Genomic DNA, 26,766 nt, shown 5'->3' on the forward strand with positions numbered 1-26,766 from the left:
ATGGTGATGGTGCTGGTGCTGTTGGTGACGTGCTGACTGGCCGGCCCGTGCACCTGAGCGTTGGCCGCCTCGATGGCCGCCGTCAGCGCCTTCATGCTGTCGATGCTCTCCGTGGAGTTAGACAGGCCCGGCTGCGAGCCCATACCCGCCCGGGGGCCCGAGCCCCCGCCCCCGCCGCCACCGCCGTCCATGTAGGCGTCCTGGGCCGACTCGGTGCTGCTCTGCGCCGTGATGGAGATGAAGGGTTTGGACGGCGTGGTGCGCGGCGGGACGGGTGGCGGCGTCTTCTTGTAGGTGGTGATGCATGATGACACTGGGGAGGAAGAGGAAAGAGAGGATCTATAGATCTGTACATGTAGAAGCTGCACAGTGACGTGATGATGATGATGACGAGGGAGACAGACTCGTTGTTATGTAAGAGCGACCTCGCCGTCTAATCCCCCTTCTGACTGAGGAAGAGGATGATGATGATGTGTGAGAGCTTTGTGGTGTCTGATGTTTGTGCTGGACAGTAGATTAGATCAGACTAGAGCTTTAATTTGAGCCTCAGTAACCAGATTAACACGGCGGCCCCGGCCTGACCGCTCGCAGGCTCGCCGTGTTTCCTGTCAAACGGCTGGACGGAGCTGAAACGTGACGCGGCGTGTCTGAGCGTCGGCATTAATTGAGGGTAATCGAGACGGTTAGAGGAAACGGTAGAAGCATCACAGAGCGACACAGACACAACAGAGCGGCTCAGTCTCTTTCCCTCTCTCTCTACTTACTCTCTCTCTCTCTCTCTACTCTCCTTCTCAAGTTACAACTACAGGTTAGCCAGCTCTGCCCAGACAATGGAGCCTCTCTCTCTCTCGCTCTCTCTCTCTCACACAGACACACACACACACACACAGAGTGAATCAGAAGGCCCTGTGTATAGGAACATACCAGCAGACAGAAAAGCACAGCCGGAGCTACAGAAAGAAGAGAACCTCCTTCACCACATGACGCCTTGGGATCCCGTTTGCTATCAGGAAAACTAGGTCGGTCTCTCTCTCTCTCTCTCTCTCTCTCTCTCTCTCTCTCTCTCTCTCTCTCTCTCCCCCTCTCTCTCCCCCTCTATTTTCTCTCTCTCTCTCTAAAAGTAGGACGGCAGCTTTCCTGGATCCCTTTAATCCCTACAAAAGACAAACATCCTCCACCGGAGATCACTGCTGCCTCCCGTGTGTGTGTGCATGTGTGTGTGTGTGTTGTGGACCACACCCAGCACGAGCAGGCGCATCTAAAAACTATTAGGCCTTAACGTGTTTGGGGTTGAGCGGAGGGGCTGACTTCATCATCCTCTTGGACCTGTCAGAGTCCTCTTCCTCCTCCTCCTCCTCCTCCTCCTGACACCTCCGTCCCCGCGCGATGTGATTGGACGATCTGAGGCGGCGATCTCTGTCAGGTTGTGACACGTCGCCGGGCTCTCAGATCGAGGGAGATTGTGTTGAGATTAGATCACAATCGCTAATGTGAGACTTTGACAAATGAGCGAGGAAGACAAAAGGGATCGACTTCTTCTTCTTCTGCTTCTTTAAAAAAGAGACGCGGGTGGAATTCTTAAGCGAGCGGCGTTGAAGCCTTCAAAGGGCGGGAAAAGAAAAAAGGTGGCAGGAACATGATCGACACCCAGGGCTAATCTTGACAAAGGTCACAGAGTATAGACCCACCAGAGAACAAAACACACACAGAACACACACACACACACAGAGAGAACACACACACACACACACAGAGGGAGAGGGTGAGGTCCTGCCCCTATCAGACATGGAGGTTCAAAGGATAGAATGTCAGCCCTTTCAGAGCTTCTATCCCCTGAAGTCATCTGAAAGTGTGTGTGTGTGTGTGTGTGTGTGTGTGTGTGTGTGTGTGTGAGAGAGCGAACAGAGGGTTTTCATGCGTTCAATAAAGCGCTGCCTGCCTGAAACAGGAGACGCCGCTCTCCGTGTCCCACCTAGCTGTCACCGGCGAGAGAGCACAGACGCTCCGGAGAATGACAGGGGGTTCTGAATGCCTGAGACGGGTTAAATAAACACGCCTGGGAGTCGCAGCATGCCCCCGCAGGCCGCACACACACACACACTCACACACACGCGCACACACGCACATGCGCTTGTCGCGGCCTGCATGATGAGTCGAGACCACTGACTTCCTGCCTGTCCCCTGATACGCTCGCCGGTTATCAGAAACCACGACCCGGCCCGACTGCTTGAACGATACGACATCAAACATGAAATGAAAGAAGAAGACTAAGAAGAAAAAGGAGAGGAAAGAAGTCCAATATGGCGGTGAAACTTGGCTGCATTAACTCATAACAGCGTTGAGGGAGAAGAGTGGTGATAGGAGAGAATCCAAGTTTCCACATGAGAGGAAATAGTTTGATCTTCTCGCAGCCATGAAACCATTATACTGCACCACCCTGGACCTCCCACACACACACAGAGACAAGCACACACACACACACACAGAGAGAGTCAAGGACGCAGTGTTTGACAGAAGCAGGAATGTGAATGTGGAAAACACACTCTTCCCCGCCGCAGATACACGCCGGCTCAAAGTTTCTCTGCGTCTCGGTAACGCGGAGTTAACGGGGCTTTGATCCCAGAGCTTCAAAGATAACAGATCCCATCTCCCTCCCCTACATGGACCTGCAGACCTCCAGCCTGCTGCTTTGTCCCTCTGAAGAAGAGACCAGTTATGACAAAACTCTGATGGCACTCAGCCAAAGCCTTCTTTAGAGAACGCTTCAAAAGTCCCACGCCGACACGTTGGTGTGAATAGCAGCACCCCCCCCCCCCCCACACACACACACACACACACACACACACACCAAACCGCTGGCCTTGATCATATCAAAGAAACCTCTCTGCTCTCCTGAAACAAAGCAAACTCTCCATTCAATGCCGGATCTTTCAGAGCTCATCTCCTCGTCCCCTGAGTGTCTCGGAGGTGAACGCTCCTGCTTCCTTTATTTAATCAGCAAGTTCATGTTACCGGCTGGACAGATTGGAGGCAGGCAGCGGCCCTGTAATCTCCAATCTGTGGATGTGAGCGATACAGAGGAGGCCACTTCAAAGAGCAGACGGCCGGAGCTTAAGGAGGCGCTGGGCCGACAGGACCGAGCTCCTCTGCTCCCCCGAGCGGGGGCCGAGGGCAACGTCAACCACTGTCCAAACAAATACAAAGGCCAGGAAAGGGGGCGGGGAGGACGGAGGGGAACATGGACAGCTGAGCGCAGCTGCAGCGTGTTTGGGACGAGGGCAGAGAATGGCAGACAGACGAGAAGGGCGGAGGAAGAGCGCCGAGGAGGAGGAGGAGGAGAAGAGAGAGAGAGAGAGAGAGACTCTATGTCCTCTCTGCCCCCCATCTCTCTCTCTCTCTGTCTGTTTGTCCATCTCGTCCTCTCTCTCACACACACACACAGAACCAGCTGGAGCTCCCTTTGTGATACCGTCACCATGGCGACCCATGGCAACATAAAGTTTGCTCAGAGGCTTGGCTTTCAACCAGCAGCTAACAGAGTCTGATGGCCGTTGTTTTGTTTCTTTTATCACAGCTGCACTGACTCTCACCTGAACAACAGCCAACTACAACACACACACACACACACACACACACACACACACACACACACACACACACACACACAGTCGCTCTCCTTATGTTGTTCTGTGTGTGCGCAGCAGAAACTCCTCTAACCAGTTTGTGTTTGGATCGATGTCGCCTCGTCACAATAACGCGTGTGTGAGGTGACACGGCTGTTGTGAACAATAACACAACAGCAGAGTGTTTTTGTGTATCACACTGCACCAGCACGACGAGTTCAACCACAACGGCCACACAAAGCCACGCTGCTACACACACACACACACACACACACACACACACATAAACATCACAACATGGCGGCGGCTTCTGTTGCACACAATAGTGCTTAAAAGCCGTCTGACAGCTCTGTGAGTCACCTGAACGTCTCTCAGAGGCCCTCCTGTCAGTCTGCAGCTCTCAGCCAACAGGGGTCAGAGGTCACCTCAGAGGGTTTCTGCTCTCCAGATGCCAGATCTCCCTCAGACACAATAGTTCCCTGTTTGCACTTATAGATGTGTGTGTGTGTGTGTGTGTGTGTGTGTGTGTGTGTGTGTGTGTGTGTGTGTGTGTGAGAGTATATTTAGCATGTGTGAACGCTTCCAGTCCAAATGGCTCCAGTATTACAAACATCCTGTCCTGAATGTTGCACTCGCATTCCAATCAAAGTGGCTTTTTCTCGCACAACAACACAACAAAGATGAATCAGAGTCAAACATGCATATGTGTGTGTGAAACATGCTCCGGGGTCGGCTCAGACTCAGCACAGAGCCGCGGGGTTGAGGCTGACAGAGCAGCAGTGTGTCAACAGTGTGTAGCAGCTCTCTCCCGGGCTTTGTGTCCCCTGCACGGCTTGATAAGAGCGTGTTTACAACTGTCAGCCAGCGCTAAATCTGGCAGGCAGCTGCTCCCTGTTAGGCAACAAGACTCAATCCACTTAACCCACTTTCCTCTGTTCCAAGTTCAAATAGGACAACCCGGTTACCTGCATTCCTCCTCTTATTGCCCCGACGCAACGCTCCACCTGTCAATCAGTGACAGGCGGCGAGAGAGAGAGAGAGACGCAGCGAGAGAGAGAGAGAGACGCAGCGAGAGAGAGAGAGAGACGCGGCGAGAGCCCCGACTCCGACGGGAGGGAGGAGAGAGGACCCAGAGTGTATTTCAGGGAAATGACGGTGACGTAATCCAGCAGTGACACTTAATCCAGGAAGGATAAATGTTGCTTTTACTCTCAGCATCGCATATAATACATCCTTTCTTTGGGAACATTCGCAACTAATCAATCTGGAATGTTGAAGATCATTGAATGCATGTTGATTTAGAGAGTAGAGCGCCCTCTCCAACTCTGCTCTGTTAATATGACGCTCTATTAGTGCCTAAGAGTCGATCGCTATGACACATAACGTTTAACAAAGCTCCATACAGGCATGAACGTCATCGCCCCCTGCTGAAGGGAGTTGCCCAGTACAACAGCACCACCAGTGGTTAAAGACACGGCACCCGGAAATCCCCTTAATCAGCAATCATTTATATTTAAGATTTTTTGGTAATTTTGAACACAAACTCTTCACCTTCAGTGTTTTAAAACTCCACCACCTCCTGTCCTGATTGTTTTGCATCTGCGCAAAACTTTAAATTACCACCGTTTACCGACGCCGGCGTGTAATTGCCCCCCTCCGACGCTGTAAACACCACGTGGATGATGACAGAAGCGCTACTCTCAGGGTCTAATCCTCAGAAACGTGGCAGAACTACGCAACGCCTCGCACGCCTCTGAAACATGTGGGCTCATCTCAGGAGGACTTTGAAGGAGCTCGGTTGAAGAGGTTGAGGTGAGGGGGGGTTGAGGCTTTCTCATCAGACTTTAGACCGGCCCTGTGATGGCTCTAGGCTGTTTCCATTGTTCTCTGCTGCTTTCTTTGCCACGGGGCTTTAAACTGACTAGTCTGCAAACCACATGAAGAAGAAGAAGCAAAGACACGTCAGCCCCCTTTGCTTTTGTCCAAAAAGACCTGCCTGCAGGCGGGTTAGAGGGGGGGGGAGGGGAGAAAGTGACTCGGCGAGGTAAGAAGGTAGAGAGAGAGACGGGGAGAGAGGGAGAGAGAGAATAATGGAGGATAGAAAGGAGGAAAGACAGGGGATAAGACGGAGGATAAGTTTGCGATGCCATTTCCTGCCGCTCCTGTATTAACATTCCAGCTGCTTCGCGGGGCATAAACCTGAGCTTTAGGCCCCGACACCGAAGCTAACACGCCCACGCATCTCACGCATGCTTTCACTGCACTCATTTCCCACAGTGTTGCTCTCACACACACACACACACACACACGGGGGTCGAGGACTTTAAGGAGTGACGCACCGCATGTGTCGGCGATGACGGCACGGGTCGACTGTGACCGTAAACTGTCCCACATACCTCCAGACACAATCACAGCAGGGGGGGAGACTAGTCACTCCAAAGAGCCGAGGGGGGGTTTAGAGTGTTAACTGCCTGGTGCCGCGGTGACTCGGCCATCCCAGAATATGTGAGTATGGAAACTTCAGAGCCAACGGGCCGCCGGCATGTGGTGAAGGAAACCACTTCTACCAAGCACCAAGGCTCAGAGTTTAGATGTTTTTAAGGTTACGTCGATACAAAAAGGACCAATCAGGTCCTCGTTGGCGGGGTTACAGGTGGGGAAACGTTCTTGATTCATTCCTTTGATGGCGTGGACAAAAGGCGCAGGTCATGAAGCGAGGGGAGAGAAACTACTCGTCATGCAAAAGCGATGACGAGAGGAAGAGTCACTGCGGTGTTTTGTCTGAAGTGGCAGATGCAGACCACTCAGGCAGGCGTGCGGTCGCCCAAAAATACACACGGCGACAGCAGCAGCGACAGCGTCAACACCACTATCTCCCAACGCGGTTGAACCCCGAGGTCGCAGATAAACGCGAACGTGACAGATACTTGCAAGAACTGAACGTCTCTGGAGTTCCAGCTGAGTCGAGGCAAACAAACCGCAAGGGTTAGGGAGGACGGAACACAACAACAAGCACACACACACTGACAGAATGACACACACATATGAAACACAATGCCCGTGTCGTGTCATTACATGAGAAATCACTGCTCGCTGCGGCCGCCATTTACATATAAATGCGTCGGTTTGTGGTCAAAAGTTCACCGCCCCCCCCCCCTCGCCCCTTCACCCATTGGTTTTCCCCTCCGCCCAGACGAAAAGTCATAACTCGATTCATAAAAGTCGCCGGGAACGCAGAGAAGCAGGAAAGCTGAGGCTGGCTCGCAGCGTCTTTACAAGCCGTGGAAGTTTACTCTTTCAGGAATGCCGCGGAACGTCCGTGTCGGGTGTCGTTTCACAGAGCCGGGTTTTTCCTCGCATTCCTTCCCCTCTCCCCCCCTCCAACCTCACCCCACATCCACAACCCCCCCCCCCCCCCCCCCCCCCACCCCCCACCCACCACCCCTGCTTGACGTTCTTTGTCCTGACCACTTGCACATGGAGGAGGAGGAGGAGGAGGGTAAAAGGAGACACTGGCGGCTTAATCCTCCGCCAGAGGCATGCTAAAGCCATCTGGGCCCAAAACCAAACGTCAGGCTTATAGGAGAGGCGAGAGAGAGAAAGAGAGGAGGGGGGGACGAGAGAGAGAGAGAGAGAGAGAGAGAGGGGTAGATGGAAAGTTGAAGCAGAGGGACGGAGAAATTGAAGGAGGGAGAAGCGGAGGAGAGACGGAGAGGTAAGAGGTGCAAACGGGGCTGGAAGGGATTTGGAACAAGAACCAGGCGGCGCTGACGTACGGCGTCTTTGTGGTCTCCAGGCTCGACCTCCTGACCTTTTACATCCTGTGGAAGGGTTGGAGGGTGCAGGGGGGGCTGCTGGAAAGACGAGATGGCAGCTCAGAGTCGGGCCTACATGTGTGTGTGTGTGTGTGTGTGTGTGTGCATCCAAAGCAATGCATGCAACACAGACTGCACATCAGTTGGGGTAAATGTGTGTGTGTGTGTGTGTGTGTGTGTGTGTGTGTGTGTGTGTGTGTGTGTGTGTGTGTGTGTGTAGATGCTGCAAAGCTCCATCTTGTCTCTCAGGTGTGATTCTTCACACACCACTTCCCCTCTTTTTTCCCCCCTCCGTGTGTTTACATCCACTCCCCTGCATAATCTTGCGGGGGTGTGTGGAGGGGAGGGGGAGAGGGGGGGGGGCAGTGGAGGAACAATGGCCCCCTCCAGCATTCCCACTCTCCTGCCGAGAGCACTCGTTTGTCTCCCGCATTCCTTTCCCCATTCATCTCTCTTTCTCCATCTCCCCTCCTGGTCAGAAAACACACACACACACACACACACACACACAAAACGCCTGCTTCTCTTTACAGGCGGGGGAGGGGCCTGAGTGTGTCTGAGCCCCCTCCGCTCCTCTCCACCCTTTCCTCCCTGTTTTACTTGGTTAGTGAAGCAGCAAAGCCGAAAGAAAAGGAGGAGAAAGATGAGATGCATTCTTTCTCTCCCTCCCTCTCGCTCTCTCTCGCTCGCTCGCTCAGTGTGTACTGGGGGTGAGTTGCGGCTTATTTTTAATGACTGGTTTAAAAAAAAAAGAAGAAGAAGAAGAAAAAAGGGAGGGCTGAGTCTCTCTCTCTCTCTCCCCCGCCAGCCGCTCGCACACACAGAGGCTCAGTCACACACACACACACACACACACACACACACACACCGCTGTAGCCCAGTCTGGGACTTTCACAGAGAAGTCTTTAATTTGCAGCGGGGCCTGGCCTCCCACACTGCACAGCCCAAACCACCCACTTACAGCCACCGCCGTGCGCCCTTCCTGCGCCCGAGCGGGAGGAAGACACATCTGACTTCTCCTCTAACGTCCTCCCTCCCTCCCTCCCTCCCTCCCTCCGTCCTCTCCCGGGAAACTCACAGCAACATGGACAAACTCAAACTTGCAATTTAGCTGTCAGCCTGAGCTTAACTGAAGCTGGAGTATAAGAAGGGACGGGTGAAAAGAGTGTGTTTGTCTATACATTTTTGTGCTGAGGAGGAGGAGGAGGAAGAGGCTTCCCCCTGCATCCTAGAGCCCTCTGTTGTGTTTTTCGTTCCCTCAGGGCTTTGATGAGCTCGCCGGCTCTGCTCGGCCCAGCCCGGCCTCAGCCAGCGAGGATCAGCCACAGTCAACACTGAGGAAATCCTTCAGGGGCTTTGCCTTTCCTCTCGCTGTCTGATGCCAAAACACAGACAGGAAGAGCAAAGGGGAGGCGAGCGAGGCCCGGCAGCTACCTGACAGAGCCGCCGCACGCCACACGCCGCCACAGTCTACCTGGCCCGGCCTGCTGCTGGGATCTCCACATTTGTATGAATCCTCGCAGGAAATTTCAAAGGCGGCGCTGCTCTGCTTCAACAGGAAACAGGTTTGGTTGAACAGCGCGCATGTCCTCGTCTGAGCGGAGGAGCAGAGGGAGCAGAGACGGCGGGGGAGCGCTGCCGCAGCCATTCTTTGTGTCAGCACCGCATTTGCCACAGACCCGTCAGCTCCTCCCCCCCCCCCCCCTCCCTCGCTCCCATCTTTTGCAGCAGAGAAAAGGAGGAGAGGAATGAATGACATTCTCCTCTCTGCCCTTCCTGTGTCAAGAGATATCCAAACGCCGCTCTTCCCCACTAAACGGCCACAATCAAAGCATTCCAGGTCCCAACAAGCTGGGGCCAATTAAGTCGTAAGTAAACATAAACAGGGTGAGCGGCCACACACACCAAAGCTTTAAGTCCCGCAGCTTAACACAACCACTCCTATTCTGGAGCGCGTGCAGGAACAAAATCAGGTCACAGAAATCAGGAAACGGTGTGTTTAATATTCTGCACACCCAAGCAGAATGAGGTGAAATTCCCCCACAGACGCACTTTCAATCACACTGCATCACAATGTCATGTAGCTCATAATCTGTGCCATGTTCCACACACGTCTGGCCAGTCTACACACATTCAATCAGCAAGTGTGTGTGTGTGTGTGTCTCTGTGTGTGTGTGTGCGGATCAAAGCAGCCTGGGGCTATGATGACACCTGGTGGCGAGCTTTATAACACAGGTCAAGAATCCACTGATGATTTTACAGTTTGACAGGTCAGAATCTACATCAGGTGATTGAATTTAGATGCAGAAAGACATCAGTGAGGCACATAAATCCAGGTTAGAACTTCAGCAGGAAGGAGGAGAGAGGAAGATGCTGACTCTCTCCTTTTCCCCCGGAGAGGGAGAGAGAGAGAGAGAGAGAGCGACAGTGCAAGTTCCCACTGGCTTGCATTCTCAGACGGTCGTGACAGGACGGCGTAATTACTGAGCGGCTGACACACCGGCATGGCTCGGAGGATTTATCTCCTCCAGGAAGGGAGATAAAGCCAAAATCACAGTTTACCCACATCGCACTCCCAGTTCGGGCTTGATCCCACAGCTGCAACCGAGAAGCCACACACACACACACACACACACACACACACACACGCGCAAGGCAGTCAGGCAGTGAAGGCTGACACTGGTGCACATTTACAGTCACACACACACACACACACACACACACACACACACACAAACACGCACATAAGCTACCACAACAGAGAACACTCTTCCTCTTCTTCTTCTTCTCTTATGCTGTATGTATGCGCTGCGTGTGCGAGTGTGTCACCACATGCCTGGACCAAGCCCTTGTTTCCTGTCAAACACACCTCCTCGCACCATCAAAGCATGGGGAATGACAGCATTATGCAGGTGTGTGTGCAGGGGGGAGAGAGAGGGAGACAGGGAGAGAGATGACAGCAGAGTGCTATTTAATTTACATCCCCTCCTTGAATAATAATTCCGCCTCGGTGGATCCCCCCTTTGATCCCCTGACACACAGGTGGATCTCACATGCAGAGGCACACACACTGCTAAGGCAGGACTTTATCTGCCCCTGTAATTAACACCACGGCAGGAAATGGAGAGCTAAGTGTGTGTGTGTGTGTGTGTGTGTGTGTGTGTGTGTGTGTGTGTGTGTGTGTGTGTGTGTGTGTGTGCGTGCGTGTGCGTGACAGGGAAACAGACATGACATGTGGGGTTAATGGAGCTCAAAGGAACATTCCGGGGCAACGTTTTGAGCACGAGACGTTTGATCTCCATGTCTCTCTGTCTCGGATATAAACATGAAGAAATGCATAGATGTCAGTCAAGCTTCAAGAGTACAGTATGTCACACACACACACACACACAGAACACAAAATCCAACTTCTGTTCTTCAGAACTTCTACAACAGCAAAACACAACAAAGCCACCAGGGCTGTGACTCTAAAAGAGAGGATCCAGCGCCCTCCTGTGGTGATAAGCGAGAACTCTAACTTTGATGGCTTGATTTCCTATGAAAGTATCTTCATTCAAGCCATCGAGAGGGAATTACGCTCTTATATTGTAACATAATTTATGAAAAATTTAGAAAACAAAGCAAATACATAAAAAGGCAAATGTTTTATGCCTCCAATCTGAATGATGAGTTAAAGTGTGTAAGAGTATGAGCTGGGGAGTGAGCAAGGTACTATTTCCTTCTTGCATCGCTTGACCAAAGACAGTGTGTGTTTGTGTGTGTGTGTGTGTGTTTGTGTTATGGAGCTGCCTGTCATCACATCTCTGTTATCTAAAGGCAAGGCAAGCACTGCATCATCTGAGCTGATAAGAAGACATTTTAATGGTCTTAGCACCCGTTTAAAGTCAAATCCTGGATGTGGCGAGAGGGGTAGAGAGAGAGAGGAGGAGAGAGAAACCCTCCGGAATGCTGTTTTGGCAGGACTGACCTGTGCTGATAATACCTTAACCAAAATAAAACTGACACACACACACACACACACACACACACACACACACACACACACACACACACACGCACACACACGCACACACACGCACGCACACACACACAGAGGAGCTATTAGGGCGAGCTATGACTAACACTGTTGCTCCCCATAGTAACACAGAGGTACAACAAACCTCACGCAGAGGGAAATATTCCATAACTAAATTCGATACACTCAAATCTCTCCCTCTCTCACACACACACACACACACACACACACCAATGTGAATCAGCCACAACAAATCGAAGTGAGAGAATCCAGCAGAGACTTAAAGAAACAATAAATGTGAAAATACACAGAAGATGATATCATGGTAAAGTATTGGTTGTAACTATGGATGGCTATCACACACATATGTATCTGGGAAGTGTGTGGTAAGTGTGTTTACAACTCAGTGCTGTGAAGTGAGATAAGAGCTTCTGTTAAACATATGGTGACATGTCATACATACAGTATGAGACAGACAGAATGACATATGACTACAGCCTGGTTGGACCACCAGAGACGTGTGTGTGTGTGTGTACGAGTGTGTGTGTCCTTGTCTGTAAATAGAAAACGGGAAGCAGGACTGGCATCAGTGGCGTGCACGGACTGAATGTTGCTGATGATTCACTCAAACACAGATGGTGGGACAGGGACGCGGGGGGGCCAACACACTGCTCGTCTGCCTGTCTGTCACACACTGGGGCGTCAGGGACCCTCAATCTACGCTTTCATGCCTGGCACCAACGATCTGACTTCCCATAATGCTCCAGGGCCTGGCAAATCTCTCTCTCTCTCTCTCCTTGATGCCCACATGCCCTGTCTGAACTCCACTCTGAACGCTGGTCCTCTATCCCACACACATAACTGAGATCGGCACGGCGATGCTGTGCCAGCCGCGTGATGCAGGCCACACCTGTCGTCCGCCCATCAAACGATAAGACGCTAAAATAGACGCGAGCGGTCATGACGACTCACTTTAAGTGGGAGGAAGCGGTATGTAGGTTAATCTGCAGTACGTATGCTCACATGACGTCCAGTTTAGGAGTGAAAACAAGCTGAAGTTGGTCTGAAAAGCAGCAAAACTGTTATTTAACAGCAACCAGCTAAGACAATTCTTACTTTAAATAGTTTATAATCAATTTCTTTTTCATTTTGAACTATCACAATCACTCTTATGCTACTTATTTTGTATATTTCATGTCGAATAATTCCACAAACTTAATCTTGTCATGATGCCTTCATTGTCATTTTTGTGTAATTTTATTTGTGAGAAACTCAAGAGGTTTCGTCCATTTTCATCTGAAGCGTGAATAAGCAGAAACACTGGGATGGGTTCGGGCATGCATTGTCGACAAGTTCGTCGCAGTGAAACCGCAATATCCGGTCAGTGCTATCAAAGTTAAAGTCTCAAAAATAAAACGAGCCGCAACTGATTTTGAACCGTCAGAAATATGCAGTAAAAAAGCGGAAAATTGTGATAAAAAAAAGTATTTGAAGGGTGTGTTTTCTTGACAGCAGATAAAGGAAGTCCCACCGCGCAGCTCAAAACACCATATACACAATCAAATCTTTACTCCCAGCGATACAAGCGTCATAACCCAGGACGTTTTGCAATTACATACTTCCCTCGCTAATTATGATGTAATGCAGCGTCACTTTTTCGCACTGTGACACATTATTTGTCAGCTAAGCGCGTTCTTTGACAAATCCGCTTTTATTTTGAAGGCTACAGCGCCACACTTCCTGACTGGCGGTGCGCATCTTGGCTCGGCTCACTCTGCTCGGACACAAACAACACGAACACACAACAGCGGCTTGTACTCACGGAGGCGAATCCAGAAGTCGCACATGCTGAACAGAACGCTGTACAAACCCTGCGACAGCGTCATTAACGGCGTGTGTGAGTCTGTGGAGCGTGATGACAGCAGGAGTCCTCTCTCTCTCTCTTTCACTCTCTCAGTCCGATGATACTGGATCTTATGTCAGGATGTAGACGCCGCGCCTCAGCCCCCCCAACTCTCACTCTCTCTCTCTTCGACTCTCCAACACACTCACACACACACACACACACATCCTGACTCATTCTGCACTGGGTGGGACAATCTCATCCACACAAACCCTAAAAACTTTGCTGTCCCGTCCCTGTAACTTTCCTACTGTGGTGTTGTTTAGCTTTGTTATTGATGCTGTATCTCTTTCAAAATCCATGTTTTTGTATAATCATATTACATTATACAGTGTTATTATGAAAGCCAATACGTTCCTTCATTATTTTGTCTATGTCAGATGTTTATATTGATATTATAACCTGTTCCATTCTATACAATATCGTTTAATATTCACACAATACATTACATTAGTATTTTCACTTGCATTTATTCTTTTATAAAGTACTGCGGATGTGTGTGTGAATGTGCTCATATAATATATACTCATAATTCATTGATGTTGCAATATGAATCGCATAAAAGTTGAGCCTGAGTGATGCATTAACCGAGTTTGAAACTATTAAATATTCAGCTGCACAGAAGACGTCCCATGACTGCCACCTTGTGGTAAACAGGGGGAAGTGCAGTCTCACACCCAAACTGTATGAATCTACTGCAGCAGAAACACAACAAACTCCACTTAACCTACAAATCATTATGGAATAAACCTTCAAACTGCTGTATGATTAATTGCTCCTAACATAAGTGAAACATGTATTAATCTGATGTGATCATAGGTATTTGTTTATAATGGTGGTTGGTGATCAGTCAGCACAGTTCACTTGTTACTCATGCATGGAATGACTACACACCACTAACTTCAGTCAGTGTGCAGGCCTTTTAGTATAAATGGACCTGTGTTTACCTTCAGCCCTGACCTTGCGCTGCACTGATCAGTCTCTACACACCCACACACACAGCAGGCTACAGATGGCCGAGCCCACAGTCCAAGCGGAGAGAAACACACTCAGGTCAGTGTCAGCAGGACCAATAAGTCATTATATACTGCTGCCATGGGGGGCCTCTCACCTAAGGAGCCACTCCAAGCAGAGAGGAACACTTAATCCATAACCATAACCACACACACACACACACACACACACACACACACACACACGGTGGCCCTGGAAGACAAAACTCAGACCTCTTTTCCCAAATCTGCCTGGGCTGGTGGAAGTGTGTGTTAGTGCCTGATCTCCATTCAACATTTCCCTCCCTCTTACATGTAGAATACTGAGAGAATCAAAGCTATTTATTCTCTCAGAGCAACGACCTTGTAAAGATGCCACTCATGATAGTTATTGTCATTAAGTGGGTCAAGCTGTCTGCTACTTTTCATCCACACACTTACACTTACACAACCGCTGCAGAAAAGGAGGCAAAAGTTGGATGCGGTGCTAGGAAACCACCACTGGGGGCAGTGTTGCACAGGTTTTGATTCACTCTTGAATCATTTGAACACACAAACACACACACAGCAGCTCACACAGGGTTCAGTGCTCCACATTATGCCTGTGATGAAATGAGACTGACATGTGAGATGAACTCGTGAGGTTAAACAATTAAAACCAACCAACTTATCCCTTTTTACAAATGAACTCTTCATTCATTACCCAGGCACCACTTTTCACATCTTTCTTGCTCAAAACTCATCCAGCTCTTTCTTCTTTTGTTCTTTTCAGACTTTTCAGATTCGAGTGAATTCTCCAAACAGCACAGTGAAGACGAAAAGCGCCCAGAGACTGCTGGCCATATAAAAAAAAAAACCCGAGGTGGCGTTGCTACACCGCCATCAGCTTGCCTCCAACACTTACTTAAGTCATGCTTTATTGAGTGCAACGCGCCTCTTCACTGGGCCGCGGGAAACTCACAACCATTAAATTAAACATTGTTCTGCAGCTTATTACTGGAGCCGGGGGAGTGAAGGAAACTGTGCGCAGCCGATCCCCTCGGCACCTTTGAAATATAGATGCTGGGAAAATGAGTCTGGGTAATTGACAGCAGGGCTGCGAGCAGAAAAAAGGGAGAGAAAGCGTGGCGCGTTGCCCAGATTTGAGATGTGCCGTGCTCTTTCTAATTTAAGGTCAAATCTCCTGGTCGGCGAGACAACAGGTTGCTTCCTCCTCACACTGGACTGCAGTTGCGACGAGGCCAAGAAATGAGAGAGACAGAGCGGCGTGACGAGGTGACGAATATGTTAACTGGAGATGACGTGAGGGCGGAGGAGCCGAACGGCTTAGAGGAGCAAAATCCTCACATTAAGCGATTGCTGAGGATTTTCCCCGAGCTTTCCAAAAGAGGACCCGCTCCAGATTTTGTTAAAAGCGAAATCCAAGGGCGGGAGAGAGGAAGTCTGTGACGACGTGTCTGACAGAGGTGCCTGTGTGTGTGTGTGTGTGTGTGTGTGTGTGTGTGTGTGGCAGGGAGGTGGGCAGTAACAGCCACAGCCCACTTGATGTTCAAAGAGAAGGAGATCAAAGGAACGGCCGCTTACTTCACTCTCCTTCCCCGGGATTAAAAAGATCATCAATAATAATGGGCGAACCGGGAAGCGAGGCGTGAGTGGATGCTGATCGCTTTCTTCTGTGTGTGTGTGTGTGTGTGAGAAATTTTGGCGGCTTGCCTGCAGACAAATGGGAGCAGAAAGCATAAGCTCAGAATCTTTTTCCTGGAATCGCTGCTGAGACCATTCTTCAGAGGTGTTGGTGCAATATTCACCACAACACCGTCTTCATTTCTCACTTTGGCCTCCCTGCAGCTTTCCTGCGAAATCTACAAATGTGTGTGTGAGTGTGTGGGTGTGTGGGTGTGGGTGTTAAGTGTGTGTGCATGCGAGTGTCTAACAGATACATACTGTATGAATACCTGGTGAGATGTCACGATATCATCTCCACCAAGGACGTTCTGTTTTTGCCTGTGTGTGTCTGGTGTGCGTGTGTGTGTTGCAGTACAGCAGAACAGTTGTTGGAGTCGTGAGGTTTTTTTTTCTAAAATCAAGGTCAAGGAACATTTTATTCAACTCTGAGGCAGATCTAGATAATAGTTTCATTGTTATAGCATCTCTTTTAAACTTGATGCCATAGACAACCACTCAGACTTTAGACAAATTGTATCAGATTGGCTCCAAACTTGAAAGTTAGGAGTAATATCTCTGTGCAAACTTGTATATTAGAGTTGTGTGTGTGTGTGTCTGTCCCACTCCTCTGAGAGGCGAATAACAGGAAACAAATGGAGAGCGACAAGGTGTGGGGGAAAAATAATGTAATAACTTTTTTCTTTCCCTCTCGTTCCAGACTTCCCTCCGTCTGTGCGTCTCTCCCCAGGTAGAGAAGAAGAAGGAGAAGGAGCTAATTAATTGCAGTGATTGACGACTCAGCGGCGAAGATCTAGAGGAGGTGATGAATTGCTCGGCGGTGCGACTATGACAGTAATCTAAAGCATTCCCCCGCGATTAGTAACAACCATGTAAACCTCTCCACCGCAACTCCTCGCTCCCCCACGCCATCTCCATCTCCCTCTCGAGCTTCTATCGCAGCTGAATCCCGGATATAATAAGGCCGGCAGAGGGAATGAGGTCAGATGTCAGAGGGAACTACAGCCAATCACGCGGAGAGTAGAGCCCTCGACTGGATACGACGGCGTGATGTCGGATCGCCGCTGACCACACAGCAGACTAATATCTCTGACCGCCACCGCCGCCATTCATCATGCCAGCAACTCAGGTGCCAGAAATGGATGTTCATTAAATTGCCAACAGCTGTGAGGCGATACTGCTGCACACACACACACACACACACACACACACACACACACACACACACACACACACACACACACACAGAGGCTCCGACACACACACAGAAACGCGCACAAGCACACACACAGCTCTGTCACCCTCAGGCACTTTGTTATCTTTACATTATTGCTGCTGAACAAGAAAGTTTTATCTGCACAGACAGCTGATGGAGAGAGCGAGAGAATGACAGAGAGGGGAAGAGAGAGAGAGAGGGATAGAGAGAGAGAAGGAGCGATAGAGAGAGAGAGAGAAGGAGCGGTAGAGAGGGAGAGAGAGAGCTTTTATTACTGGTAGCAGCAGTGCAGCTGTCTGCTCTGAGTCGGTGATCTGGCTCCTCACACTCTTCACCTGATAGATGGTCTTCATTATCTCGCCCTTTCTCGGGGGGGAACGAGCTCCGAATGTCCCCCTGCTGATCTTATCAATCTCCTTTTATAGATCAATAACCACGGCCACACAATGGAACAATCAAAGCTCGGCCCCTCGGTCTTTACACTGCAGCGTGCTCGTGCGTGCGTGCGTGCGTGCGTGCGTGCGTGCGTGCGTGCGTGCGTGCGTGCGTGCGTGCGTGCGTGCGTGCGTGTGTGCGTGCGTGCGTGTGTGCGTGTGTGTGTGTGTGTGTGTGAGAGAGAGAACTTCACACTTTGACTGATTCCCTTAAACCCTCTGGAGTCTTTCCCTCATATTTAATATTTGAGTTGTCATTGAATGTTGTGTTTTATTTGTCCCATAAAAATCCTGTAAACAACAAACAAAAACGGCAAATTGTTGTTTTTTTAAGCCTCGGCTATCCTTCAGGAGTTAATAATTCACGTTTGACCCGTCTTTATATCAGCTGTGGAGGAGGAAATGGTGGCCTTGGAGAACTTCAGAGGAAGCTAAATACTAAATGGCGTGAAATAAATGTTGGCCCGGAGTGAAAGCAGGCTTCTTTACACTGATGGAACTCCTTTTGCTATTCCTACGATTCACTTTAAATGGCTTTAATTAGCCGGCTGTAACCTCGCTGGCTGGGTTTGGGGAAAAAGCTGCGTTATTTAATTGTTATAATTAAACACAAGGACGCAGAAGAAGATGGTGAGGCAGAGAACGGGAGACCAGAAGGTGAACGGGACGAGCTGGGGAGAAGGTTCAGCGACCCGCTTTAGGGAGGAAAGTGCTGTGAGTTTCTCATACAGGGGGGGTCTGAGGAGGGAAAGTGGGTCAGGCCGATTACAAGGCAGCTGCTTTATGCCCCCGTCTTTGCAAAGTGAAACAGCTCCTGAGTCAGCAAACTGAGGCGACTTCCTCCTCTACAAACACACAGAATCACAACAGAAGTGAAGAAGAGGGGAGGATTGGACTCGAATGCCAAGTGAGCTGCACGTCTTTATCAGCTCCTCCTCCTCCTCCTCCTGAAGAAGGACCAGACGCAGAGTAAACATCTAATAATCGACGTGCTGTGTCGAGTGTGTGAGGACGGCGAAACCACAGAACCTCCCGAACTCAATGCAACGCTTTAATTACTTTCATCCAACGCTCAGAGGAACACACACCAACACACACCGACTCACTTAAAACTGTTACAGAACCGAACGTGACGGCGAAAGAGAGAGAAAGAGACAAGAGGAAGGAGGGAGATGAAGATGAAGATGAAGAGAGACAGCGACAGGGAAACACACTCCCTGACTACGCAAGATCTCTCTCTCTCTCTCTAACCGCCCCTTTACAGTAACTAATATGAATGTGTGTGTAACACTGTGTCGACACTGGACACATCTTATATAATGTATAACTTAAACATGCCGCACATCTATTATACATGATTTCTATGCATGTGTATGAATTTATAATGAGCCATGGATTATGTATGTACACACATGTTCACAAGCGCTTCTGTGTGTGTCTGTGTGAGTCTGTGTGAGTGTGTTTGCACTGACCTGTGCTGCTCTGGATGGTTCTGACGGTGGTGGTGGTGCGCGGCGGCGAGATGGCCCGCCTGCCGCCAAGCATGATGCCGCAACCGCCGACGCCGCCGGCTTCCTCCTCCTCCTGCGAGCAGCCCTTCTCGATGGCGCGCACGTAGCTGTGGCTCCGCATGCGGAAGCAGCCGGCCACGGGCAGGTCCAGAGCGTCCACCGCCTGCGACTCCATCTCGCTGAAGACCGACTCGCACACCGCCTCGATCTGCCCGTTAACCTCCACCTCGCTCACCTATGAGGGCCGCCACACACACACAAACACGCACACACACACACACCGGTGCAGAGAGAAGAAATAGAAATGCGCAGGCACACACCAGAGCAGTGCCCGGCGAAGAAAAATGGACAATATATTAGAGGAGCAGAGAAGCAAACACCGGCACTCTATGACTTAGTGCTGCTAGATTTAATGTTACAAAGCTATTCTACTGATTAAAGCTTCACCAGGCCAACGTTTTATATGAAGTATGCAGACTTAAATCACAAACTGGAGCTGCACAACAAAGGAAACTATGGAGCTCAACTATATTTGGACCCACAAATCATCTGTATAGTAATTCTGGTGTAGCTTTAATAAAGGAACACAATGAAGGGGGCAGAACAGCGATGTGTCAAGGAAACACAACAGCAAAGGAGTGCAGAGGGGAGGAAGCACTGCAGGGTTTAAGTCCCAGAGTGGAGATCTATCAGTGCGGTGAGAATGAGGAGGCGACTATGAGGAAATCGGATCGGAATCAAACTAAGATCTAGATTCTACGTCATCAACAAAGTGGAGTTTGAGGTTTCAGGGGAAACGAACCAAGCAGGCTTCAAAGCAGGCACAAAGTGTAGAAGAAGAAGAAGAAGCAGTTTGACAGACTTGTATTGTGAGGAGATTGGTGGTGGGTGTGTGTGTGTGTGTGTGTGTGGGAAGATAACACGAGACTTCATTCTATTCCAAAAAAGTGCTCTTGATGAATCTTGATTTAACTGGCAAAAGGTCCACATTCAACATGCAGGGAGCCAAATGTTTGGAATGGGATGCGGCCCCGGGGAGAGGAGGTCAGAGCGTGAGGGTCGGGGTAAGGTGGCTGAGGAGAGCTTGGAGTCAGAAAGGTTCATGAGCCTCGATTCAATCCAATGATGTGACGCTTCGGCTTATTGTATATCTATATATACACGCGAGAGAGAGAGAGAGAGAGAGAGAGAGAGAGAGAGAGAGAGAGAGAGAGAGAGAGAGAGAGAGAGAGAGAGAGAGAGAGAGAGAGAGAGAGAGAGAGAGAGAGAGAGAGAGAGAGAGAGAGAGAGAGAGAGAGAGAGAGAGAGAGAGAGAGAGAGAGAGAGAGAGAGAGAGAGAGAGAGAGAGAGAGAGAGAGAGAGAGAGAGAGAGAGAGAGCCTCTTACTGTGGCACATTACAGTTCCAGTGTTTGTCTCATCTGCTCCATGTGCGTCTCCAGGGTCCTTCAGCCTCTGAGGCAAGGTGTTTTGCTCATGGGCTACAGGCAAAAAAGGTGAGCCGAGCTCTCCTGTCACTAATAATAATAACAATAACAATAACAATAATAATAAGGTGGAATATGAAGCTGTGCTCCGGATCCAAGATGATTACTGAGTTATTTTAAGCCTGCGTTCACAATAACAAACAGACTTCCTGCGGCTGCAGCTCCTGTCACTGTTTCCAGTTTCTTGGCCATTTATTTATCCAATAGTTTCAATGATTGCGGCCAAATCAGAGGAGAAGCCGTCATCAGTTGGCATCAATCCGCTTTTTAATTATTTTTTACACCCGCCTGCTTGTTTCTGTCACTAATGCAGCAGATGTCAAACTGAAGAGTGGAGTTTTTTGGGCCTTTTCCTCACTAAATATACAGAAGTAAGAGAAGTGGATTACAGCAGAATGGGGGCGATGGCGTCTGTGTGAGCTCCCGGGTTAATTAGCCCGTATGAATGTGAGTGTAATTATCAGAACAGCACCAAACACATTCACACTAATTGGGAGATGTCACGCTGTTCATACTTTGCCGTGTTGGCGTCTTTATTAAGGGGTTTCCTCCCCCCTGCACAGCCGCATGGGGACGGAGCAGCGGGGTGGCAGGGTGACCTGGGGGGCCGACGGGGGCCGACGCGGGCCCCTGGGTGCCACTGACCTGACTGATGGTGCTCATGGCTCTCATGTAGCTCTCGTTTCGCGAGCGGAATTTGGGCGAGGCCAGCAGCCCTGCAGGGTCCAAGCTGTCCAGACTCCTATTGATGGAAACTTCACTCACCGCCCGCAGGTAGCTGTGACTCCGGATCTGCAGTTTGGGCGAGTGCTCCGTGGAAATCCTGCCGGCGGGGAAATACACAAAGAAAAGAGAATCAGAGAAGAAGAAAAGGCGAGAAACGGAGCGGGAGATAAAGCGGGGAGAAAACAAAAGGGTCAAAGTGAAGCTTAAACAAAGGAAGTGGAACGGAGGGAGTGATAAAGTGATAGAGAGAGAGAGAGAGAGAGAGAGAGAGAGAGAGAGAGAGAGAGAGAGCGAGAGGGTAATTGCAAAGTACTTGGCAGAGTGTATAAACCCAAAAGATACAGATCAATCCACAGTTGCTTCAGGCGACGCCCTTATCTAATCAACCAGCACTGTTCTATTGAGGAACACTCACAGGAGTTCAGCCGTCTGTCCTTGAAGCACCTTGTAAGCACTTTAACGGCGTAAAACACCGGCCACGTACGAGACACGTACAAATGCTGACACGCTCTAACACACACACACACACACACACACACACACTCTGAACAAGAAGCCTGATTAGACCCTCACCTGCCTCCAAGCGAGCAGGTGGGACGCCATCGCCGCCGTTGTCGTTGGGCTTGTTCACACCCGCCCGCCTGTATGTGTGTGTATGTTTGCGTAAGGTGCAGCTTCACGATTCATTAATCAGGGGGAATGAAAACCATAAAGCTGACTCGGTTTGTTCTTCGATGAACTCTGCGGCCTACAAACGTGATTTAACGGGAAGGAATGGCAGAAAAACAGAAAGTTTACATGCCGATCCGCCCAATAATCCCTTTATTTCACTCACTGTGTATGCACGACACACACATATACAGTATGTAGAGAGAGAGAGAGAGAGAGAGAGAGAGAGAGAGAGAGAGAGAGAGAGAGAGAGAGAGAGACACACACACACTTGTTTGACTCTGCCTCTAGGTCCAGCCTGCTTTAATTATGCATGCCCTCCTCAAAATAGAGCACAGGAACATGGATTACTCATTCCTGGATGGAAGAATGGGAAGCGATGGAGGCCGGCGGGGCGTCGACAGCGAGCGTGAAGATGGCAGGTGAAGACATCGTGTTCAATCTTAACTTCTACACAAATCAATTTGTCATCATTGCAAAACGCCAACCGGTCCGAAGCGATGAGTTTGACCTGGAGAAAGGACGAAGCAATTCGATTCTGAATGATAATAAAGCAGCAGGTTTGCATTTGAGACGCTGGAGCGCAGAGCAAAATGTCAGGACGGATGGAGATTTGTGATGTTGGGGGGTTGGGGGGTTAATGTTGGTCGCGGAGACGAGTCACGACAGAAAGAGCATCACCACGCTGCCAAATGTCAACGCTGACTCAGCTCCTCCGCTCCTCTCCATTAACGGGCGATTTCCGTCGACACGCTCCGTCCTTGTCGCGTCCTTTCGTCGGGAGCTTACTGCATATTTGAGAACTTTTTAAGCCGCCGTTTGGCCTCAGAAGTCAAATATGAGTTTTGGTCATTTTTCCAAAATCCCTCACCCTGCCTTGGACAAATCCTCCAGACACACACTGATTATACACACTCGGGTGGGTCGCTCCACGTCAGAAATCCCGACATACAATCATTCGAGCGGAAAAAGAAGAAGAAGAAGAATCAGCCGCCTGGGGGTCTGTGATTGTGGGCGACGTGCCGAAGATCCTGCCGCACCTTCTCCATCGTCTTCCTCTCCGATATCTGGATTTTGCCCTCATGAGCCTGATTAGGAGAAGAATGGCGTCTATTGTGCCAAGTCGAATGGCAGAGCTGGCCGGTAATCAGCGCCACCCAAAGGTGCAGGGGAGAGGGGAGGGGGGGGTGAGGTCAGCATTTCCCAAGGTGCCACTCAGCCTCAGCCGAACAAGTGACATTAATGAACCCGTCCAAGCTGCCTGCTGATTCTACCTCACCGGATGTTTGTGTCACCCGAAATCAAGATGTTTTTGTTCTCCACCATCTTCCTCCGTCTCCTCTTTCCTATTTGCCAACTTCTCAGGCTGCAGTTTCCCTGGGAGTGACTCGTGCGTGTGTGTGTGTGTGTGTGTGTGTGTGTGTGCAGGGGGGGGGGAATGGAGAAGTGATTACTGCAAACCTTTGATAAGAAAGTCTGTTTTCGTGAGACATAAACAAATTAATCTGGGTCAGAAATAAGTATTGGCAAGCAAATGGTGATGTGACTGTTGGCGAAGGGAAGGAAACAAGAAAGGAAGTCATTTCACCCCTCCCCCGAGCCTGTTTGTGTTTGGCAGGAATAGCTCCGCCGTTTAAAGACGCTTCTTAATCTCAACGTGCGTTTAAGAAGGAGTCAGGTTCACATTGGCGGCGTGTAAACAAATCCCCACATCTTGTCAGGAGCGATTCTTCACCAGGCGAGGACACAATGGTGGCGAAATGAGCTCTGAAAACATATGGAACAACAAAGCTGATTATTTAATCGCTGCAGAGTGTAAACGCAGACTTGTGCCAGCTCCCAAACGCGCAGCGGGGAGAGCTGCACGTCAGCTGCCGGAGCCGCTCGCTGCTGCTGCTGCTGCTCTATCTCAGCCGCGCAGCACTGCGGCTCTGCTTTGTTGCGTCGGGCTCCATCAGATGATGATGGTGCTCCCCAGGCCAAATCCAAGTCATTACTGGGGCCCCAAGCTGCGTCATTTGTTCTTACATAAGGGTGTGTGTGTGTGTGTGTGTGTGTGTGTGTGTGTGTGTGTGTGTGTAAACAGCAACAACGACCGAGCATCCAGGGATTACAGATGCCAGCGTTCTGCTCATCTCTCTATATTACAGAGCTAATCACTCACAAGCCCTGTGGTGCAGTTTTAATGTCCATCTATCTGTGTGTGTAAGTGTGTGTGTGTGTGTGTGTGTGTGTGTGTATGTGTGTGTGTGTCTGCCCTGAGCACATTTGGGGACACATGTTGGATTTAAACCAGTTGAGTATGGACAGCTTGTCTGAAGGCGCCTCAAGTTTGATGCTGTAGTTGCAGAATAAACAAGTGAGAATAGCTGTGTGTGTGTGTGTGTGTATGTGTGTGCGAGGGGATTATTTATCCATGTGATCTGTCTGCATGCTGTCAAATGGCTTGAGTCCCCGTTCAGACACACAGCATCAGTTAGATGAGCCGTTACGTTCAGTCACTAAAATGGAAAGAGAATATATTGGATAAAAGTGAATCTGTCAGATCCTCTACTCAACACAACAAGTGAGATGTAATGAGAACGCAAAGTGATCAGTCATGTTTAAGAGTCTGAATCGGAAGTTCTGAACCCGGCCGGACCTGAAAACAGCGAGCGTTTGACCTCTTCGTCAGAACCGGCAGAGTTTAGAATCCTGTATCAGAGCGATGATGGCGCCCAACGGGAACGCTCGGCCCCACCGTCTTCCTGTTGAGCTCTAACGTCTGCTTAGCTTTGCTAGCCGAGGGAAGAGATGTGGTGAAGCTGATGTGATTCAAAACGCTGCTCTAATGCTGCTAAATACTTGATGAGCTCACGCTGTGAACAAACACACTTCTGCCAAAAGTGCCTTTTTGCAACACGCTTTCACACACACACTCCACATTCACTTACGTGTCAAGAGTTTCTTAACCTCAGATCTTTAAAGAAGAAGAAGAATATTTGCGAAATAGAGGGAAGAATGTGCTTTTGACTGAGCTTGTTAGCTTCTCATATTGGTGGATATGTTGTTCTTCATCTGTAGTGGCATCTGCTGTCATCACCTGGGACAGGAAGTGAGCGTGGCGTGGTCGGCGATTAACGGGGACCAAAGGAACTCTACCTTTCATTTCATTTCTAACTCTGACCTCCATCAGTTTCACACAACCTACAGTGCTCCATTGGCAATAAGCTGCATGTCATACACACACACACACACTCACTTGAGCGTGGTCATCTCCGTGAGGGACGGCTGCGTGGCCTTCAGGTAGCTCGCCCGCCGCGCCTGCACTTTGGGCGACGGCTTGGGGCTGCCGTCCGAGTCGCCGCCGCTGTCGTCGTCCGCCATGGCCTTGATGTAGCTGCCGCTGCGCATCCGCCGGCACGGGATCTCGTCGTCCTTCCCCAGAGGAGAGAAGCCGCTCCAGTCGTCCTGAGGCACCTGAGGGGGGGTCAGAGGGCAGACCAGGTAAGGGGGGGCGGAACACAGACCTCTGACATCCCAGTGTGTCGCAGTATAGAAACACATCATCAACCAATCGTAACAGAGCGAGGCAGCGATCGTACCGTGGACCTGCAGGCGTAACGAGCCTTCATTTGTCTGTGCTGTGATGCATGCAGCATATCAAACACAGGTCATTAACTGTTTTGACAAAACGTTGCTGCCCCGTCTGCTCCTCTGACTTTTCACACACTCACACACACTAATGAACGCAGGAATAAAAGAGAGCAGAGGTATTGGGCAGAGAGAGAGAGACGGAGAGGAAAACAAAGGAACTTTTGTTGGTTGTGGTCCCAATGAGAGAGGCTGTCAGGCTCTGAATTGAAAGAAACGAGATACAGAGAGCAAGAGAGAGAGAGAGAGAGAGAGAGAGAGAGAGAGAGAGAGAGGAGAAAAAAGTGTGTGAGAATCATTCTACAGACCGGTCGCTGGGAGACGACTAACCCCGATGTCAGGGGCGACCGAGCGGAGACGCCGTTTGCGAGAAAGGAAAGGAAGTGCGGGCGATGAGGAGGATGTTGAGTTTAGAGTCATTAGGGAAGGAAAGCGAGAAGGTGCTATGGTTAAGTTGATAGATGTATCCTATTACCTCATTTAATGTGTGTGTGAGTTTGAATATTTAAAAATGTGTTTGTGTGTGTGTGAGGGGAATATCGACTCCCGTCGCAGTAAGGGAAACAAACAGCGAGTGAACTTTCTGGGGCTTTAAGGATTCAGCAGGCGACCGCAGACTAACTTGTCAGGTCTGTTGTCCTCTTTCCTTCCGTGTGAGAAAAGTCGCCGTTAAAGCAACGGCGGGCGACAACATCCCTCATTTGATGTGAGGTAGGAGATCCGCTTTAAAATGCAGCGCCACGCAGGACTTCCTCTCCCCGGCTTTTGTGTGCGCAGGCTTTCATTCTCTGCTTTCATTCTCTAGCTTGGCTCTTCTCGCCTCCATGCCGTCGCTCTCTTGTGCCTCATTTCTCCGTTTCTCTCTTCAGAAACCGACTGGGTGAGTTTTCCGGAGATCAAAGGCGGCTCGGTTTGTACTCGATCCACCGGAGACCCCGAGAAGTGATTGACACATGAGGTGGCGGCTCCCCTTGTGGTGAACGGCGGTATTGTTTGTGTATCGGTAGGATATTTTTCTCAGGATGTAATGAAGCATAAACCACAAATCCATCACATCTCAA

At 49.9% G+C, this 26,766-nt stretch overlaps 1 protein-coding gene across 1 annotated transcript in view; it reads right to left on the reverse strand.

Moving 5' to 3' along the window:
* Window positions 1–5: 5 nt before the first annotated feature.
* The window catches only part of LOC143009079 (disks large-associated protein 1-like), a gene marked incomplete at its 3' end in the record, with an annotated part of 59,989 nt that continues 33,228 nt past the window's right edge, over window positions 6–26,766 (reverse strand). Inside the window, exons 4-7 of the mRNA XM_076161087.1 lie at window positions 25,314–25,531; window positions 21,443–21,500; window positions 19,154–19,427; window positions 6–313 (exon numbers count right to left, since the gene is read on the reverse strand). Coding sequence (XP_076017202.1) covers window positions 6–313; window positions 19,154–19,427; window positions 21,443–21,500; window positions 25,314–25,531 — 858 coding nt within the window. The remainder of the gene's footprint in view (window positions 314–19,153; window positions 19,428–21,442; window positions 21,501–25,313; window positions 25,532–26,766) is intronic.

The sequence above is a fragment of the Genypterus blacodes genome, unplaced genomic scaffold (assembly GCF_046128005.1).
Source record: "Genypterus blacodes isolate CSIRO-AG114 ecotype Tasmania unplaced genomic scaffold, CSIRO-AGI_Gbla_v1 ptg000110l_1, whole genome shotgun sequence".
NCBI classification, from domain to species: Eukaryota; Metazoa; Chordata; class Actinopteri; order Ophidiiformes; family Ophidiidae; genus Genypterus; species Genypterus blacodes.